The following is a 21,954-nucleotide window of genomic DNA, read 5'->3' on the forward strand; positions in this document are numbered from 1 at the left end:
GGGCATCGTGGTGGCACAGCGGTTAGCACTGCTGCCTCAGTGCCAGGGACCTGGGAACGATTCCCAGCTTGGGTCACCGTCTGTGCGGAGTCTGCACATTCTCCCCATGTCTGCATGGGTTTCCTCCGGGTGTTTTGGTTTCCTTCCACAGTCCGAAAGATGTGCTGGTTAGGTGCACTGGCCTTGCTAAATTTCCCCTCAGCGTACCTGAGCAGGCACCGGAGTGTGGCGATTAGGGGGTTTTCACAGTAAGTTCATTGCAGTGTTAATGTAAGCCTATTTGTGACACTAATAAAATAAACTTAAACTCGTACCTTAGCTTGTCTGAGCCCCAGTCTCATTCCGGTGAATCTGAAAAGCTCCCCCTCCAAAACCAATACATCCTTTTGACACACCAGCCAGGGAGCGGGGGACGGAACTGGTGGTGAGTGAACGCAGTAATAATAATAATTACAGCAACATTAAATTGTTGGTTTGGTGTGTATGTATCTTCAATTGTGAAGTATTTGAGAGCTAACTTAACCACTGTAATAAGCGGAGATGAAAACAGCAATTACCTCAGAGATCGATAAACATGCTGAGCAACTGCTGTTTCTGTTGGCAATAGTTACGCAATTAAACAGACTTTTATTGCAGCTTCAAGTCTAATTAAAAGATGAGATGCTGCTCGCAAAGAAAATATTTTCCTTCTCCGGAGTTTGGTTTGCTTTGTTACCTTAGCAGTTTTAAAAGCAAGGCAATACGTGCAAAATAAAACAGACCAACTCAAATTGGTTGAAATGTTCAAATAAACATAACTCGCATCCCGATAGTCTGCATGTTCCTCTGTCAATAATTCCTCTTGTAATTTTTGAAAAGGTCAATATGGAATCCTTTGATTTTTGACTGATTTCCGAGGACTGAGGTCAGAATTAGAGATGTGAAATTTAATTTTCTAGAAGCTCCCTTGCAATACATGTTGATGGTTCTTTTTGCCACCACCAATCGCATTTCAAACATTTTGGATTCTTCTACAATCCTTTCAAGAAATAGAACTATCCTGCAAGTTTTTGTAGCTGTTTTAAATATGAAAATAAAGCAGTTTTTACGAGTGAATATTGGAAGTTGCGCAGTGAGCAGTGGATTAAAGGATGGCCCACTGGAGCAGCATGCATCATAGAATCATAAAATCCCTACAGGGTAGAAGGAAGGCAGCTCGACCTATCAAGTCTCCAACAGAGCATCCACCCAGGCCTTACCCCTGTAGCCCCATATATTTACCCCATTAATCTCCCTAACCAGACATGTTGGGGCGCAAAGGGCAACATAGCATGACCAATCCACCTAACCTGCACATCTTTGGACAGTGGGAGGAAACCAGAGCACCCGGAGAAAACTCACACAGACACAGGGAGAATGTGCAGATTCCACATAGATGGTCACCCAAGGTCGGAATCGAACCCGGGTCTCTGGCGCTGTGAGGCAGCAGTGCTAACCACTGTGCCACCATGCCATTCAGCAATAAAGGGATGAGGCAAAACAAAAGAAATAAACCTCCAGAATGGTGTCTGGCTTGAATAAATCAGACAATCTCTCTCCGATTTATTTAGTACATGTGCTGAGTGTACAATCTTGGGAAATGTTTCCGGGCATGCAATAAAAATTTATTACAAATCTAGGGTTGTTTCAAATTCAGTCAAATGGAGGGAGGGCGGTTAAATTATAAGTGCCAAGAATAAAGCTGCAGTTACTAAAACAACATTCTACATTTAATCGATCATGAACAGGTACCAACATAAAATTTCATCGACCTTCATAAATTGAGTGAAAACATTCAGTTTTCATTCTGTCTGACTAGCACTAAAACTGGCAGTAGTTTAAATAATATAGTACCCAAGGGAAGCACTCTGTTCTCACTCACAGAGGTACAAGAAACTGCTGAACAGTAGTCTCCGTATCTCAAAGAAAATGTATTTATACTGACTAATCCAGTTTGATCTGATTTATTATTGTCATATGTATTAACATACAGTGAAAAGTATTGTTTCTTGCGCGCTATACAGACAAAACATGCCGTTCACAGAGAAGAAAAGAGAGCTCAGAATGCAGTGTTAGTCATAGCCAGGGTGTAGAGAAAGATCAACTTAATGCAAGGTAAGTCCATTCAAAAGTCTGACAGCAGCAAGGAAGAAGCTATTCTTGAATTGGTTGGTACGTGACATCAAACTTTTGTTTCCTTTGCCCGAAGGAAGAAGCTGGAAGAGAGAATGTCCAGGGTGCGTGGGGTCCTTAATTATGCTGACAGCTTTGCCGAGGCAGTGGGAAATGTAGACAGCGTCAATGGATGGGAGGCTGGTTTGTGAGATGGTTTGGGCTACATTCACGACCTTTGGTAGTTCCTTGCAGTCTTGGGCAGAGCAGGAGCCATACCAAGCTGTGATACAACCAGAAAGAATGCTTTCTATGGTGCATCTGTAAAAGTTGGTGAGAGTTGTAGCTGACATGCCAAATTTCCTTAGTCTTGAGAAAGTAGAGGCATTGGTGGGCCTTCTTAACTATTGTGTTGGCATGGGGGGACCAAGACAGGTTGTTGGTGGTGATCTGGACACTTAAAAACTTGAAGCTTAGAATCGGGGATGATCGTTGATGCTGGCACAATATTTAATTCCAGCCACAACTGATAATGAAGAGTCTGAGCCCACATGTAGAAAGACCTAGGCCAAGATTTTACGGTCCCATTGTGGCGTGTGTTTCCCTGGCAGATACTGCGCACCATGTAAGTCTCCATTCACTTCGGCAGGGTCATAATATTTCACCAGGTGGGAGGGGCCACAAAATCCTGGCCCTGGACAACATTCAGGCTTGGGTTGACAAGGTGGTGAGTAACCTTGTGCCACAGAAGTGCCTGTCTACTTGGTCCTCATTGATGTAGACAGGGACATGTTCTCTTTTACGCTTCCTGAAGTCAATGACAATCTCCTTTGTTTTGTTGACATTGAGGGAGAGATTATTGTTGCCGCACCAGTCCACCAGATTCTCTACCTCATTTCTGTACTCTGTCTCATCATAGTTTGAGATCCGACCCACTACGGTAGTGTCATCAGCAAACCCGAAAATCACATTGGAGGGAATTTGGTCACACAGTCTTAGGTGTATCAGGAGTATAGCAGGGGGGCTAAGAACACAGCCTTGTGGGCACCGGTGTTGAGGATGATCGTTGAATTCATCCGAGTGGCTCAGTACGCCTTGGGCTTACTAAGATGACACACTGAGGATTCCCACCACTTAAACATAAACCACCATAAATCTGCAAAGCAAAGAACCGGGGAGGCAGACTGCAAAATGTTATTTTTTGCAGTACATCAGTCTGTTGAATCATATCTTTTAGTTTAAAAGAAATAGGATTCAATGGAAAGTTATTAAAGGTTAGCTTAGAGAACGAGGGAAAATTTTACTTGTAAATTGTACAGTTTAAATCAGGCTTACTGTTCAATCAAACACAAAGTTTAAAAGAAAAGTATTGAACACTTGTGGTTAACTAATTTTTAAGCTATATAACTTGATAACGAATGAAAAGGATGTTACAATAAATCCATAAAACTGCAGCATTTGCTTCGAAGTACTGTCCAGCAGCTCTGTAATAGCACACAATGGCCTATATTAACAGCTACTAGGAGTGTAGCAATGCCAGTGTCCATGGTTTGGATTGAAATTTCTTGCTTACTCAAACATAAATAGTCGGCTTCTACGTGATTCAAATTTAAGGGCGACTTGTCTTTGGGATATGGAAGCCACTTAAATTCAGTGCACATTGCATAACGACTCAACAGTGGCAGGGGCCTTGGTAAGATGCTCTTTCAAAAGAGTTGGCACAAACTCATCCATCAACAGCAGCAGCAACAGAATGCTATTCTACAGGAATTTGTAACCACCTACTCAACCATTACCACTACCATTCACAACGCTGGTACTGCTGCCTCACAGCGCCAGGGACCTGGGTTTGATTCCTGGCTTGGGTCACTATCTGCACATTCTCATGTCTGCGTGGATTTCTTCTGGGTGTTCTGGTTTCCTCCCACAGTCCAAAGATGTGCAGGTTAGGTGGATTGGCTATACTAAATTGCTCCTTAGTGTCAGGAGAACTAGCTAGGGTAAGTGGGGTTATGGAGAGAGTGCCTGGGTGGGATTCTGATCGGTATAGACTTGATGGGCCGAATGGCCTCTTTCTGCACTGTAGGATTCTATGATTCAGCAAGCAAGGGGGACCTATTCTGGATCAAAGAGGAGTGCAGGGGTGCAGCAAACATATCTAAAAATGATCTGTTGAAGGATTAGCTTGGTCCAAACATAGACAAAAGAACTAAACCTCAAGAGGTGAGATGAGAGTGATTGCCCTTTGACAGGAAGGCAGCATTTGACAATGTATGGCACTAAATAACTCTGACAAGACTACAGTCAATGGCAATTGGGGGAAGCTCTCTACCATTTGAAGTCAGAACTGGCACAAAGGAAGTTGTTGGAGACCAAACATCTCAGCCCCAGGATATTGCAACAGGAGTTTCTCAGCGTAATGTCCTAGACCCAACCATCTTCAACTGCTTCATCAGTTGACTCCCCTCCATTATAAGCTCAGAATTGGGGATGATCTTTGATGCTTGCACAACGTTTAGCTCCAGCCACAACTGATAATGAAGCAGTCTGAGCCCACATGCAGGAAGACCTAGGCCAGGATTTAATGGTCCCACTGTGGCATGTGTTTCCCTGGCAGATCCAGCGCACCATATAAGTCTCCATTCAGTTTGGCAGGATCGTAATATTTGACCAAGTGAGAGGGGGCCACAAAATCCTGGCCTTGGACAACATTCAGACTTGGGCTGACAAGGTGGCAAGTAACGTTTGTGCCACAGAAGTGCCAGGCAATGATCATCTCCGACAAGAGAAAATCTAAGCACATCCCACTGATATTCAATGGCATGATAATCACCAAATCCCCAACAATCAGATGGTAATCCTGGGGGTTCCCACTCCTAGAAAATTGAAAACAATGATAATGGGTTAGAGATAAGAAAAACCTGGTGAAGTTAAGACTTTTCACTAGGGCTGAAAAGTTTAGGTCTGACTTGAATGAAAATATCAAGATTATGAAGGATTGTAATGTGGTAAATAAATTGTAATGGATGTTTCCATTGGTCACTGTATTTATTCTGTGGTCATTTACATCTCTCAGATTTACATAAACATAAGAATCAGGAGCAGGAGTTGGTCATCCAGCCCCTCAAGCCTGCTTCGCCATTTAGCAAGATCATAGTTAATCTTTTCATGGGCTCAGCTTCACTTATCTGCCTGCTCACCATAACCCTTAATTCCTTCACTGTTCAAAAATCTTTCTTTGCCTTAAAAACATTCAATGAGGTAGCCTCAACTGCCTCACTGAGCAAGGAATTTCACAGATTCACAACTCTTTGGGTGAAGACATTCTTCCTCAATTCAGTCCTAAATTCCCCTTATTTTGAGGCTGTGTTTCCTAGTTTTAGTTTCACCTGCCAGTGGAACCAACTCCCCTGCTTCTATCTTGTCTACTCCCTTCATAATTTTCTATGTTTCTATAAGATCTCCCCTCATTCTTCTGAATTCCAATGAGTATAGTACAGCTGAAAATCATTCTCTGCAGAAACCAGCACACTAATGTGCAAGCAAAACTAACGCCGAATGATTTTACTGATATGAGTATCTTCCTCAATGTTCATAGCAGTTGCGCACTCCTGGTGTGGGACGATAGTCTTGAGGGGCTTACACTTGAGTTCATATTGAGCATCCATCAATAAATATGGAAATGGATATTTAAACGGAAGATTCTTCCAGATAATTTTCAGTCCATATGGGCAGGCTTCACTTCATGCCAAAGCCCCACTGTTACTGGATATCACTGGCTGCTATGTAGTTTAGTCTCAGAATGGGTTAGCATGCAGTAATTAGCTTGGATGTTCCTGCTGTGATTGAGTAGGTTGATGTGCCAGTCATGCATTTAGCAGGTAATGAACTATGGTAGCAGGTAATGAACTATGCGACCTCAAGGGAGAGATAATACAGCAAACACTTAACTCGCTTCTTTAAAATTTTAAAAATTAAACAGTCTTTGTGATTTCAAACTGAGATCCCAAATTAAAGACAGGATGTCACATTTCAATACTACTACAGAATTTTGATAAATTGAAAGTCATTTTATTTCAGTGCAGCTGACAATAGCAGACTGCATGCCAGATAAATGTTTAAGTTTACTTATTAGTATCACAAGTAGGCTTACAGTAATAATGCAATGAAGTTACTGTGAAAATAATGTTCACCAGAAACTTTTCTGTCAACTGTTTATATAATAGTATTTTAAAACTTCATTTTGAAGAATCCCTAATCCATAACAAACAAAGGAATTGACAAAGGGAGACAAAGGCGTTATAGGGGGCTAGACATGAAAGTGGAGTTGAGGCCTCAATCAAATCAACCACCATCTTATCAAATGGCAGAGCAGGCTTGAGGGGCCGAATGGCCTAGTCCTGCTCCTGATTTGAATGTTCGGATGAAACACAAATTGAGTTACTCATACACGTTATTCATTACTCATCCCGGACATTCTCTCTTCCACCTTCTTCTGTTGGGAAAACAATACAAAAGACTGAGGTCACGTACCAACCAACTCAAGAACAGCTTCTTCCCCTGCTGCCATCAGATTTTTGAATGGACCTACTCACACTAAGCTGATCTTTCTCTACAGAAGAACATAAGAAATAGGAGCAGGAGTAGGCCATCTAGCCCTTCGAGCCTGCCCCGCCATTCAATAAGATCATGGCTGATCTGTCGTGGCTCAGTTCCACTTTCCCGCCCTCTCCCCATAACCCTTAATTCCCTCTCTTATCAAGAACCCATCAACCCGCTTCTTAAAAATATTTAGCGAGGCAGCCTCCACCACTTCAACGGGCAGAGAATTCCAGAGATTCACCACCCTTTGAGTGAAGAAGTTCCTCCTCAACTCCGTTCTAAACCGCCTCCCTTTTATCTTGAGGCTGTGCCCCCTAATCCTACTGTCTTTTTTGAGCGGGAAGAGTCTCTCCACCTCTATCCTATCCATCCCATTCATCATCTTATACGTCTCAATGAGATCTCCCCTCATTCTTCTAAACTCTAACGAGTACAAGCCTAGTTTATTCAGCCTCTCCTCATAGCTCAACCCCCTCAACTCCAGTATCAGCCTAGTAAACCTCCTCTGCACTCCCTCCAAGGCCAAAATATCTTTGTGCAGGTGCGGCGCCCAAAACTGCACACAGTACTCCAGCTACACCCTAGCTATGACTGCAACACTATTTTCTGCCTTCTTTCTCTATGTACGGTATGCCTTGTCTGGGCAAGAAACAATGCTTTTCACTGTATACCAATACATGTGACAATATCAAATAAAATAGAATCATCTCTGTAAACGTACAATCTGAATTGTCAAATAAACAGCATAAACTGCACAATTTGTATTAGGTACACAAGCATCAACTTTGCTACGAAACATCATTAATTTCATTATTCACCTTTCAATCTCTCTTAAATTGGTGCCATTAAGATATCTTTCATTAATGGTTATGTATCCTGTGATGGGAAACATTAATCCACCTGCGCACTGATGAAAAACTATTAGGAAAATGTTTTTTTTAATGAAAAATATACATAACCTTCAAATTTATCTGTGTGTTCAGCAGATTTAATGTGTCCCGCTACCATTAACTGATAGTTGCACTGTAGCTCCAGCTCCAAAACCAGTAGGTGCTGACAACATTAATTAATCAACGTACTGTCCTGGAGTTAGCCACAGTGTTGAACTGTTGCAGATCATTAGTGTTGCTATTCAGACACAAAGCGCACCCCCCCCCCGCCCCAAAGCATTTCCAACGGCTTTTTTTGTTGAGGATATTAAAATGAAATCAAAGTATTTAAAGGTGAAATAGTTGTTTGTGTAGAAATATAGGTGCTGCAATTCTAGCTCCATCAACAAATCAAATACTACCACTTCAGTTCTCCATGCCACTCCCACTCTGACCTCTTGGTCAACCAAGGCCCAGTTGGTATCACTGTTGCCAGAGTCACGCAAGTGTTGGTCCAAGCTTGACCCTTCAGCACAGCATTGAGGAGCTGCTGTATTGTCTTTTGGATGAGGCATTAATCTGGTGACTACGACAACCATCACTGATTGTCGGCAGGAAATCGGTCCTCCTTACCCTGTCTGGCCTACATGTGACTCCAGGACCCACAGCCCTCTGAAATGGTCTAGCAATCCACTCAAGTTCAGTTACGGATGGACAACAAAATGCTGGCCTTGCCAGCGATACCCATGTCACAAGAAAGAGAAAAGGAAAAATCAAATGTAAGAAAAGAAAAAAATAGGAATGGGGTAGACCATTCAGCCCTTCAGCCTAGTCTGCTGTCCTTACATAACCCTTGACTCCCGAGTAAATTAAAAATCCAACTCAGCCTTGAATACATTCAATGATTCAACCTCTGCTGCTTGCTGGGATAGTGAGTTACAGTACCATCGAGAGAAGAACCTCTTCACCTCTGTCTTAAATGAGTGACCACTTCTTTTTAAACTTTGCCCCGTGTTCTAGATTCCTCCACAAGGGGAAACATTCTTTCAGCAGCTACGCTGTCAAACCCTCCCCCCTCAGGATCTAACGTGTTTGGATAAGATGACCTCTCATTGTTCGACAAAAACAGAAACTGCTGAAAACTTCAGCAGGTCTGACAGCATCTCTGGAGAGAGAATAGAGCCAACATTTCAAGTCAAGGCTAAGTGCAAAGAAAGTCAGGCGAGATTTATACTATGAGGGTGGGGTGGGGGGCTGCATTCGGATAAAGGAAATGTAAATGATGATGAAGGCAGCTGAGAAAGATGCTAAAACTGTCTACCAAGTGATCAGAATGTGTGAGTGGCAAAGCAAGGGACTGCCTGAAGAATGTAACAGTTGCCCTGAAAAGGAGGGAGGGGAAGGTGATTGGGAGCAAAATAGCGAGAATGGAGAAGTGGAAAAATGAAAGTGAGAACGAAGGATGATAAAAATGGATGAATGAAATGAAGACCGAAATAAAATAAATGGAAATGGGCTGAAGGTGGAGTTGGGAGTTCATGCTCTGAAGTTTTCTTCAAAACTCCAATGTGTACAGGCCAAAGCCACTCAATCATTCCTCAATAGACAGCTCCTTCATCCCACTAATCATGTCACTGAACCTTGACTGAACATTTTTTTCCCCACTGAATTATTTGCAGTGCATATTCCCGCTTAAATAAGCATAGCAAAGCTGTTCACAGGACTCCACTGTAATTTCACCAAGGACCTGTACAGTCGTGGTGAGTCTTCCCTACCTTTAACTCTATCGCTCTTGCAATCAAGGCCAACATTCCAATTGCCTTCTTAAATTACTTTCTGTACCTGCATGTTACTGTTTCGTGATTCAATTCAAGGTGGTACGTTGACACAGTGGTCAACACTGCTGCTTCACAGTGCCAGGGACCTGGGTTCAAATCCAACCTCAGGTCACTGTCTGTGTGGGGTTTGCACATTCTCCCCATATCTGCCTGGGTTTCCTCCCACAGTCCAAAGATATGCAAATTAGGTCAATTGGCCTTGCAAAATTGACCCTAATATCAGGGGGACTAGCAGGGTAAATGTATGGGGTTATAGGGATAGGGCCTGGGTGGGATTGTGATCAGAGCAGACTCGATGGGCTGAATGGCCTTCTTCGGCGCTGTTGGGATTCTATGAATTGTTTGCTTCTTCCAATTTGGGGATGGTGTGTGAATTACGCTGATGCCAGTGAAAAAGCAACCTAAATCGCGAAAATCATCTAGCTAATTATCAACTGAACCCATTATCGCAAAAGCAACCAAAAAGATTTACAGCCTTTGGTCTGTGAAAGTGTAAAACATGGACAAAATCTGTGATTCAAAAATGCAGAACTTTGATTTCAAATTCAATTATGAATCGCCCATCAAACACTCTTTATCTCAGTGAGGAATCCTGCAGAATTTATGGTCCAACAAACCATCCAAGTATCATGAATGTGCTGAGTGAAATAGAGTCATACAGGTTTACAGCATGGAAACAGGTTCTTAGGCCCAACTTGTCCATGCCGCCCAGTTTATATCATTAAGCTAGTCATAATTGCCGCATTTGGCCCATATCCCTTTGTACCCATCTTACTCATGTAACTGTCTAAATGTTTTTTAAAAGACAAAATTGTACCTGCCTCTCCTACTACCTCTGGCAGCTTGTTCCAGACACTCACCATGCTCTGTGTGAAAAAATTGCCCCTCTGGACCATTTTGTATCTCTGACCTTAAACTTATGCCCTCTAGTTTTAGACACCCCTGTCTTTGGGAAAAGATGTTGACTATCTAGCTGATCTGTGTCCCTCATTACCTTATAGGTAGATGGCTAATGGAAAACAAACCATCACAAAGTGTGGGAATGTTATTAATGCATTTTCTCCATCATTCTGGAAATGCCTTCCCCTCATTAGATATTCTTTTACAGTTAATAAAGAATCACAGCAATTCAAAGCCAAAAAGACAACCACTCTGCCCATCATTTCACTGATGGATGTGGAAGTGCTATTATGAAGATGGTTAGCAAAATAAAAGTGAAAGGATTAAAGTCAAGCACCGGCAGTTGTGACCCTCTGAAAGAGGTCAACTGTCAAGATGCCAACATCCTTCTCCAAGTAAGGCACATTGGTTTCCCAGGGAGAGAGCTCGTCTTAAAGTTTATTAGTGTCACAGATAGGCTTACATTAACACTGCAATAAAGTTATTGTGAAAATCCCCAAGTTGCCACACTCCAGCACCTGTTTGGGTACACTGAGGGAGGATTTAGCATGGCCAATGCACCTAACCAGCAGATCTTTCTGACTGGGAGCAGGGGGTGGGGGGCGGTGCGGTGCTGCTGCATGCTGGAGTACCCAGAGGAAACCGACACAGACATGGGGAGAATGCGCAGACTACGCACAGAGTGTGACCCAAGCCGGGAATCAAACTTGGATCCCTGGCGCTAGGAGGCAGCAGTGCTAACCACTGTGCCACTATGCCACCCATAACCTTAAATGACTTTAGCAGAAAAACTACAAGAAAAAGAAAACAAATCTCTCCCTCTTTAAATTAAGTATTAGTGAGTGCAAGTTTGCATCTAGAGAGTGGTCAGCCTGTGGAATTCACTACCACAAAAAGCAGTTGAGGTTAAAACATTGTATGTTTCCAGTGAGTTTGATATGGCTCTAGGGGTGAAAGGGATCAAAGAATGTGGTGGTGTGGTTGGTTGGCAGGATCAGGCTATTGAGTTTGACAATCAATCAGTCATGATTATAATGAATGGCAGAGCAGACTCAAAGGCCAAATCGTCTACTCCTGCTTCTACTTTCTATATTTCTATACTTGTACCAAGACATTGAGGCAGTCTTTCCATGCTCACGTACAATCACTGAAACACTGGAAAGATCGAAAGAGAAGGAAAGCCTAAAAGATGTGATTCTGAAAATAAAAGGCTTTTGCAGGACATCTTCAGGAATTTAAAAGGGAAGTGGTAACCTTACAATGTGTTCAAATTTCCTGAAGCAAACACGACAAGTACTTGAACTGGCAGATTTGCACAGCAAGGATATGTGGGCCTCTAATTTCAGAAGATTAGTAATCCAGCATGAAGATTTAGAAGGACAGAAATTTACCTGGGCATTTCAACACAACTGGACTCAAAATGTACGATCTTAAAAAAAGACCAAATTGTGTTTGAAGCTTGGAATTCTTTGCCAGCTGCTTACTGTGCAACTTGAAGAGGTATGCTGCGGATGTACTTACCCATGTAAACAAAAAAAGATAAAAGCAAATTTCTGCGGATGCCGGAATCTGAAGAGTCATCTAGATTCGAAACATTGGCTCTATTTTCTCTCCACAATGCTGTCAGACCTGCTGAGATTTCCCAGCATTTTTTGTACCTGTGTAAGCATGTGTTTTCAAGTATAAATTTCATACAAGGGCAAGTTGAGAAGCTAACTGAACAATAAGAAGTTGCAGTCCTGCTTGAAAATGACAAGAGTACTGGATAGTACCTGGAAGAGCACTTGGCATGTCATAACATTCAAGGCTATGGGGTAAGTGCTGGTAAATTTGACCAGGTAACACACACGTTGGTGGTTGAAAAAACTTTATGCAAGGCCATTAGAAAGATAATTCTGAGGGCTTTTTGAAGGGCTATTGGGACTCTTCGCCACATCCTTCAATGGGTTGTTTTGCAGTGGGGCTTTTGAAGAATTTTTCCAGTGACAATCTAAAGTCAATGACACTCCCTCTGTGCCAGTTGACTGCATTGTTAATGCTTCTGTTCATTCTTGAGCTATTCTCTGTCAGGACCTTCATCAAAGATGGCCATTGCCTCTACAAGGCATCACCTGGTGATCTTAAGCCAGTTGTCTGGCTTGGTTGTTTTTCCTGCTAATTACGCTCTGCCTTCTCTATAGCCTTCTGTTGTTCCATTTTTTTTTGGTTTTCTGTGGGCAGCAAACCTGCCCTGGGAGGCGAGGAGTTCTGCGCCATCCTGTGTTTACTTCATCCAATCCAATTTGCTTACTCAATATCACAATCATCTTTTGCAATCTCTCACTGGGTTCCACATAGCCTTCCTCCACGCATCATTCATATCAGATGAGGTAACCTTATCCCATGCCACAGAAATGCTTTCATAGAAATCTCATAGAGAATGGAAGCAGGCAGAGGTCATTCGGCCCTTCAATCCTACTCCACCATTCAATATGATCATGGTTGATCTTCTATCCCGGCACCATACTTCCATGCGTCCCCTTGACACCATTATCGATGGTTTTAAAGATGTTATAATTCTTCCAAAAATTCCTTTACAGTAGCAGTATCATATCTTCAGTTTCTCTGATAGCCTGTCCAAAAATTCTTCTTGGTAATGGGCTTTGAAGTTTGCAATCACCCCTGGATCAACAGGCTAAAAAATGGAGGTGGTATTAGGCAATCACCATGACATTATCACACCTGATGCCCACCTGTCTTGTCAACAAGAACCACAATATTGTCCGCAAGGGGCAACGCTCTGTTGGCAAGATTACTCACTGAGCAATAATTTTTGACAACTGCTTGAGTTACCTATGCCTTCTTGTTTGCTCTCCAGATAAGAGGTGGTAAACCTCCATTGCCCTCTTTGTTGGGAATCATTTGCTGTAATTTCACCAAGCTGTCATGTCAGACAATCCTTTGCTGATTTTAAGCCTGGCACACATTTAGAAAAAGTAAAAGATTACGTCCTGGAAGACATGAAAATAAACCAGTTTCATTACGCAGGGCAGGGTAGGTGTAGGAGGATGCGGCGGTGCAGGCTCATTGGGCCGAAGGGCCTGTTTCCCGTGCTGGGTTGTTCTTTGTATTAACATTAAACACTCACTGAGGAGTGCATTCGCTCTGCTCAGTGACTTCACTTAAATGTTTTAATGAAGGATTCACCTGTGTTACCATCAGCACAGGCAACATCCCCACTTACAACAGTGTTATGCATCTTAGCAGTTTTTTAAATACCTTGCAAATCACCCCAAATAGCATTAAATGATTCTATTTTTGAACTTTCACTTTAGTATTAGGATCATTGTACAAACCCCTAGACTGGGATTTTCCAGTCCCACCCTTGGCAGGAATCAACATAGGTGGGACAGAAAATTTGGCAGGCCAACCAAAGCTTTGTTGACTTTGGGTGGCCCTTGACTTTTCTTAAGAAATGTTAAGCCAAGAGACATGAGTTGCTGAGATTAATGTTTGATCCAAATGGGTAGCAGTCTTCCCATATCTATCCTAATTCCACTCTGACTCATTTATTCTGTCATGGGATGTGAGCATTGCCAGCAAAACTAGGATTTGTTACCCATCCCAAGTTAAGCCACGACCTCATTAATGATGAAATATACTCGTTGGGCTGAATGGTCTACTCTTGTTCCTATGTAACTGAGCGGCTTGCCATTACAGAGAGAAGTTAAAGGTCAGCCATGCTGTTGTGGGTCTGGAGTCACGGGTAGGTGGAGTCAGGACAGGATGCCAGATTTCCTTCCTGGAAGTACATTACTGAACCAGATGGGTTTTTATGACAAATGATGTGAGTTTCATGCTTTTATCATTACTGAGATTAGTTTTCAATTCCAGATTTATTAACTGAATTCAAATTCCACCAGCTGCTGAGGTGGGTCTCCAGAGCTTGGCCTAGGCCTCTGGGTTACTGACATTAATCGCTACACTACCATCTCCCATGTTTGACTTAATCTAAAAGCAGCCAAAAGGATTGTTAGCTTGACAAATCTTTTCATTTTGTCAGTGTTTTTTTAATAATTATTCTCACCATTGTTGCTAACAGTCTAAGAGCTCTAGTAATATCCACCATAGATTCACCTGTTTCAAAGCCTTTATAATACTTAATTCCACTTGTAACTTGTTTCTGCTCTCCCTTCTCAGCTGAAAGCACGTCACAGTTGCTCAGTCTTTTGACTTATTATGAATTAATTATGAGATTAATGAGTAATATCGGAACAATTCCACACAACCAAGATGGCATCGAGTGGGACTTGCTGCTTCCCAAAATGGTGTGGTGCACAGCCATAAGAAACAGGAACTGCAGTAGGCTGTATGGCCCTCCAGTAGGATCATGGTTGATCCAACATTTCCTGCCCTTTCTCCATACCCCTTGATTCAATTACTGATCAAAAATCTATCTTGGCCTTAAATATACACAAGGACTCTACTCTCACAGCTCTGTGCGGCATGGAGTTCCAAAGACTCTCAAAGCTCAGAAAAAATTCCTCCTCATTTCAGTCTTAGATTGATTCCCCTTTATTCTAAGGCTATACCCTCTGTTTCTCGACTATCCCATGAGGGGAAACATCCTCTCAGCATTTACCCTGCCAAGCCCTTTAAAAATCCTATATGTCTCAATGAGATCACTTCTCGTTTTCCTAAATTACAATAAGTGGAGCCCCAACCTGTTTAACCTTTCCTTATAACACAATCCCTCCACACTGGGGATCTTTCTAGTGAGCCTTCTCTGAGCTGCCTCCAATGAAATAATATCTTTCCTTAAATAAGGGGACCAAAACTGTTCATAGGACTCCGGATGTGGTCTCACCTGCATCTCATTTAGTACAGATGGGCAACTGCACAATACATAGGAACATGGGACTTAGGAGCAAGAGTAGGCCATTCAACTTTTCATTCAATATAATCATGGCTGCTCTGATTGTGGACCCTTGTTGATCAAAAATCAAACTCAGCCTTGAATAAGTTCAATTAACAATTGCCAGCGACCAGGAGAAGGAATTCTGACCATTTATTTTACTGTCTCCATGGTTCAGCATTGGGTCAACATTGCCTGAGAGCCACATTCAGCCCTTGCCTGGTTCAGCTGCACCTGCCCATTCTCTCAAGAGCCAAACAAACAGATCTTTGCTGAAAATAAACCCTCCATGTTTTAATTTTTTTTTTAAACGTCATTTTAAAACGCTGTTTCACTAGGAGCCCACATGAAGCAAGCCAGCAGATTAACAGGTAATCCAGTGATTAAGCACAAGACATGGCGGGGGGGGGGGGCGGAGGTGAACAATAGTGGAAAGAATTTGGAAAGTCTCAAACCCTACTGATTCCAGATGTTTGTTGCAGCACAAAAGCACTTCTAATTCAGTAAGAGTTGATAATATTACTCAGAGAGGCCACAAGGTGGCTAGTACGTTAAAAGCATCACAGCTGCTGGAATCCAGAATATCAGTGCTAAAAACTGGGGTCTGCAGAGGGAATTTTGCTCTGGTGAAAATTCTAACATATAAACTGACCTGGAACTAAAACAAAAATCTTCAGTACAACTTCCCTTATATTAATTTTCTTACCAGAAAAAAACAGAATATTCATAAACACTGAACCATTCAAACATCAGAGCAGTATAATTTCATTAATTACACAAATGAATTAGGAGTTTCTCTGTAAGCTTTTCCAGCATTAACCTCTCCTAAACCCTCACCAGATTCCAGTTCTGATGCACCTCCCTGCACTGCTGCCAGCTATGCCTTCAGACCAGGCACCATGCTCTGGAATCCCATTCCCCAAATCCCTCTCTTCCTCCTGCAAAATCCTCCTTAAAAGCCATCTCTTTGACACATTTAATGTCTCCTTCAGTGACCTGGTGCCAGATTACAAATAACCCTCAGATTTCCTCATGATAATAGTACCAATTATTTTACATGGGATGGAGGAAGGACTTATAGGCTCTAAAATTACCCAATTCATCATTGTTATTCTTTTTAAGATACATTAACTTGTTTCCAATTTAATGCTAAATCACTCGCAGAAAATGACACTTGCCTAATAAGGCCCAGTGCCTCATAAATCTCCTCTGTAGTCTTCCATTTCAGTAATTTCAGGCATCCTTCCTGTCCCTTCATATCGGCCCTATGTTGACATGGAAGCTTACTGCACGGCCTGCGCAAGTTTACACTGTTAATATTGTTAAGTGGACTCAAGAAATTCAGGTAGAAAATGTATAAAGCCCATCCCCTCTGAAAGATCCGTAAAATGCTTTGGAATATTTTTCTGTGTCCAGAGCATTATATTGACATGAATTGTTGATGGAAAGAAATGAGAAAGAACTCCTTCGATTTTTTGTTCCCCTATTCAGGAGCATGGAAGTCAATGGCTTCATTTCACACCATAGCCGTCAGGGTTAAACTAACTCAGCAAACACTGATGGCTCACCTTTTGCTTGCAAGTAATTCAATTACTCATTAGCTTAAAGCACCAATGTCATTGTGGGAACCTTACATAAATTAATTGAAATATCTTCCTTGATGGTACACAATTCTTTCTCAGAATCATCAATGGTGTCAAGTAGATTCGTCATCAAGATTACAACCAACCTGTCCAATCCTCTGCTTATTATCGCTTTCATTAGTAATTGATAACAATGCAATATATTTCATTTTCCAAAATTTTTAACCAAAATGGAAACTGTGCTCTGAGTTTCGATCAATTCAGAAAATGAGATGGAGGTTAAGGAGAGGGAGCCTCCATTCTGAAATGAGGATTAACTGATTCAGAGCTCAGAGATTAGAGCGCTCTGAGTAGAAGTTTATGGGAAGCCCATTGGCAACTGAATACTCAAAGCTCCCAGCTAATGAACCCAGCACCTTGGACTTGGTAACTCTATAGATCCTTTACAAGATTAGCCCACTTAGGGAGATAGAGGGCAAATTTTAATCAAAGAAAATGGATGTGTTTAGGGTGGGTTGAAGGATAAAAGGGTCCAGAGGGGCAATCTTTTCACACAGAGTGGTGAGTGTCTGGAACAAGCTGCCAGAGGTAGTAGTAGAGGCGGATACAATTTTGTCTTTTAAAAAGCGTTTAGACAGTTACTTGAGTAAGATGGGTATCGAGGGATATGGGCCAAATGCAATTGGGACTAGCTTAGTGGTTTAAAAAAGGGATGGCATGGACAAGTTGGGCCAAAGGGCGTGTTTCCATGCTGTAAACCTGTATGACTCTTTGACTCTACGACAAAAAGTCTTAAAAATTCAGATTCCTGCCCCGAATGCGCCACCACTGCTTGCCTCTAGTTTTAACTGAGGTGGGAAGGTAGGCTGTAAACCAATCCATTCCAAATGGGCAGGTTAGCACACTAGATAAGATAATGAAGTTGTTCAACTTGAACTGTGATCAGTCAACCTGACAGCTTGCTGGATTCAGGTAGTGAGTGCCTTTATACCTTTCACTTCAATCCTGCATGGCTGCCCGAGTGATCTTCACAAAAGGGCATCCCCCCCACCCACCCCCAATTTCATGACCTTCTTCACAAGGCCTTCCACTTCCATTCTCCCAGCAGGAAATCTCACAACACCAGGTTAAAGTCCAACAGATATTTAATATCACGAGCTTTTGGAGCACTGCTCCTTTATCAGGTGAATGGGAGTTGCATTCACAAAGCATATATAGACACAAACTCAATTATATTCTCCCAGGCCTCCAACCCTCTCCCAACTTCAAGTCTTTGATCACCTCTCTCCACACCTGCCATCCCTTTCCTCCTCCCCACCCAAGACCTTTGACCTCCCACTGGGATCAGCAGCCTCTCTCAGATTGAGATTGACTCCCCTAGTGTCTGCCCCCTCCCCCCACAAACCCACCTGGTTCTGAGCCCATGAGCTCAGGCTAGCTGCTGTGCAGGGAACAACTGGGTGGTGTCATGCATGCTATGGAGTTAAAGCCCCACAGTGTGCAAAGTAATTCCAATTTCTGAGTTCCTTGGGCCTTACTGATCCACCCAAACCTAGCAGTTCAGGGACTAAATATTCAGGCTAACACGCCTGTGGTATTTTGTTTGCAGGTTAATAATTGAGTTTAAAAATCAGATTGCCATTTTACAAAGTGTACTTAATATGCAAAAGGGACAAGGTTTCATCCCCTAATTGGCTCAGCCGAACGCAATTTTAAAATACAACTTCTGTGTTTAAAAGTAGAAAGTTATGCATATTGTTCAAACCGGTTCTGAAATGCTAAACCAATTAAAAAATGTTAATTATATGGCACTGTAATAAAAAAAATTACAGCATCTCAAGTAGCTGCTTGTTGAAAGCAGAGCTTAAAAACAAAGTCAGTTTTAAACAAAGACTTCCCACACAATGCATTTGACAAACTGGCAGATACATCTTTCCCAAAGGAAAATAAACAGCAAAATATCACACTTTGAATGATTTTTTTAAAACTTGCATTTATATCATAACCTCAGGGCACCCTAACAATGCCATGCAGACAAATCAGTACTTTTGAAGAATGAGAAAGGAGGGACCCAGTTTGCGCATCGTCATTCCCACAATGGTAGTAATGGATCAGGGTAGCCACTGAGGTTAAACCAAGGCTTTACCTGATGCAATTTTTTTCAAACCCTTCTCTTTCGGCTAAGATGAAGCATTAGGTCAAGCCCAGGAAGGGGTGCAATGTCTCATCTTGCCAGTTTGGAGCTTGTTTGTCCCTCCTGTGCAGTCCATAGAATAGAATCCCTCCAATGTAGGAGCCCCTTTTGCCCATCAAGACTGCGCTAACAACAATCCCACCCAGGCCCTAGCCCCTTCTAATCTTCCTGACACTAAAGAAGCAATTTAGCATGGCCAATCCACCCAACTTACAATTTTGGACTGTAGGAGGAAACTGGAGCACCCAGAGGAAACCCATGCAGACACAGGGAGAACACACAGATTCCATACAGACAGTGACCTGAGGCCAGAATTGAACCCGGGTCCTTGGCGCTGTGAGGGAGCACTGTGTCACCCTGCAGCCCACATGATTAGACCTAATTTGAATTGGCTTTTTTTAATTGGAAATAACGTACAAAAGGTACCAATAAAAAAAAAAGATCTAGTCATCTGTTTTTAGGTGCAGGTTGAGGGATCAATGTTGGCCAGGGTGTTGGGAGAAATGTTTGAATCATGTCACCTGATCATTCACAGACGTCTGATGGGCAAACATGGCCTCAGTTTAACACTTCCTCTCTAAGAGTGCAGCTCTGTCTCTTTGGAACGCTAGTGTTTAGTCAAGGCTGGACCTTGGGGCAGGGAGTGGAATCAGGCTACAGAGTTGAATGATCAGCCATGATCATAATGTATGGCTCAGCAGGCTCGAAGGGCCAAATGCCCTCGTCCAGCTCCTATTTTTCTATGTAAGCACAATATAACCAGTGTCAAGGCCAGGCTTCTGACTTCAGTTTTTTTTTATAATTGTGAACGTTGAAATATTCTCAATTACTGTGATATCAGTTTTTGAACATGTAATCTACACAGTAAATTCCCATGAAATATTAATGTCAACACCCTAAGTAATATTTAACTTTGTATGCTTGCTTCAGATGCCATACTTTATTCTGGTTATCATCTGCATGAATGGACTGATTAACTGAAACAACAGAAATGTAGAATCCTGCATTATTTTCTGCAACCTATTTTTGTTCACTAATGCATTGCAATTCAGCTCACCTAATGATACCAATTTTATGAAAAGATTGTCTCAAATAGTAATTTCTTACCTGAATGAGCAGGGAGAGGTGAGTGAGGTCGAGGAAGGGCTGTAGACTGACTGCTTCCTATCAGACTTTTCCTGTTGTTAGTGCGGCAGCTGAAAAGGAGAAAAAAAATAAATATAACACAATTTTAAGACTTTTTAGACCTTTATTACAATTTACTCATGAAATCCAGCATAGCCCACGAACATTTTATTTTAGAATCACAGAATCTCTACAGTGCAGGAGGAGGCCATTCAGCCCATTGATTCTGCTCCATTTTGCAGAATGTTCAGACTGACTGGCTGGCAGGAAAGTGATGAACCTGGTGACGGAAATAAGTAGAAGACGACAACATGAATGGAGGACAAAGCATCCCACTTGATTGACAGCCCATTCACCAGTTTAAACATTCCCCCTCTCCACCATCAGTGTGTACTGTCCACAGGATGCACTTCAGCAACTTACCAAGGCTCTTTCAAAGGCACCTTCCAAACTCGTAACCTTTACTGCTTAGAAGGACAAAGCATCTCACCAGGCCCACCCCCTTCACCCTAACCCTGTAATCCCACACACACTTACCCAGCTACCTCCCTAATTTACACATTTTGGCACATTAAGGGGCAAGTTGGCATGGCCAATCCACCTAACCTGCACATCTTTGGATTTTAATAAATGTCATTATTATTCAGGGTCTAACTTCAAAGTTGAACATTAATCATAAGAATATTAAGGGGGAAGGGGAGAGCACGCCCCTCTGTGCGCCAGACAGGCGCATACATATAGGTGCCAGGGGGCTGCAGAGTGGCAAATGTGACAACTCTTCTTCAAAAAAGGGTGCAAAGACAATCCTGGCAACGACAGGTCAATTAATCTGACGTCAGTGGTGGGTAAGCCTTTGGAATCCTTAATCAGAAAAGAAAAAAAAATCAACAGGCAGTTGCAGACATTTTTGTTAATTAAGAACAGCCTGCATGGATTTGTAAAAGGCAGATCACACTTGACTAATCTAACAGAGAAGGTTGAAGGGAATGCAGTGGATGTTGTCTATATGGGCTTTAAGAAAGCATTTGATAATGTACCACCTAAAAGACCACTTAACAAAATTGAGGCTCATGGAATAAGAGGTAAAGTATGCAGTTGACGTAAGGACAGAATGCAAGTCTTGGTAATCAGTTGTTTCACAGACCACTGGTTGGTAGACAGTGGTGTGTCCCCCCCCAAGAGTCAGTGCTAGGTTTTACCATATTACAGCAACTTGGATCATGGAATAAGGGGTAAAATTCAGAATTTGCCAATGATACCAAAGTTGAAGTAGCAGCAAAAAAAATGAGTAGGATACAAATTTCCTGCAGCAGATCATAGGTAGGCTAGTAGAATAAGCAGCATGGGCAGCACAGTGGCACATGGAATTTAATGTACGGAAACGTAAGATGATGCATTTTGCAAAAAGGATGGGGAGAGATGATATATACTTAATGGCACAGTTATAAAATGTAGAAAACAGGGGGACTTGGGGTGCATGTGCAGGGGAAGATGGCAAGGCACACAGAGAGTGATTAGCAAAGCACATGGGATCCTGAGCTTCATTAATTGAGGCAGAGTACAAAACCAAAGGAATTACGTTGAACCTATATAAAGATCTGGTTTGATCGCAACTAGAATACTGCACCCAGTTCGGGAACCACACCTTCCAAGCAATGGGAGGATACAGAGGAGAATGGTTCCATGGATGCGTGTGCCTTAATTACAAGGTTCGATTGGAAAGGCTGAAGTTGTTGTCCTTGATGTGGAGGTGCTGCCATTGGACTGGGGTAAGCACAGTAAGTCGTCTCACAATACCAGGTTAAAGTCCAACAGGTTT

At 42.3% G+C, this 21,954-nt stretch overlaps 1 protein-coding gene across 8 annotated transcripts in view; it reads right to left on the minus strand.

Annotated features, from left to right (window-relative positions):
• LOC145343260 (microtubule-associated serine/threonine-protein kinase 4-like) overlaps positions 1-21,954 on the minus strand; it is a 445,947-nt gene that overhangs the window by 89,549 nt on the left and 334,444 nt on the right. For all 8 annotated transcript variants that reach the window (XM_080189364.1, XM_080189367.1, XM_080189366.1 and 5 more), the window contains one exon: positions 20,118-20,206. In XM_080189364.1, the coding sequence (XP_080045490.1) occupies positions 20,118-20,206 (89 nt within the window). The remainder of the gene's footprint in view (positions 1-20,117; positions 20,207-21,954) is intronic.

This window comes from Carcharhinus amblyrhynchos, chromosome 5 (assembly GCF_965287045.1).
Source record: "Carcharhinus amblyrhynchos chromosome 5, sCarAmb.v2.hapA, whole genome shotgun sequence".
In the NCBI taxonomy this organism is placed as follows: domain Eukaryota; kingdom Metazoa; phylum Chordata; class Chondrichthyes; order Carcharhiniformes; family Carcharhinidae; genus Carcharhinus; species Carcharhinus amblyrhynchos.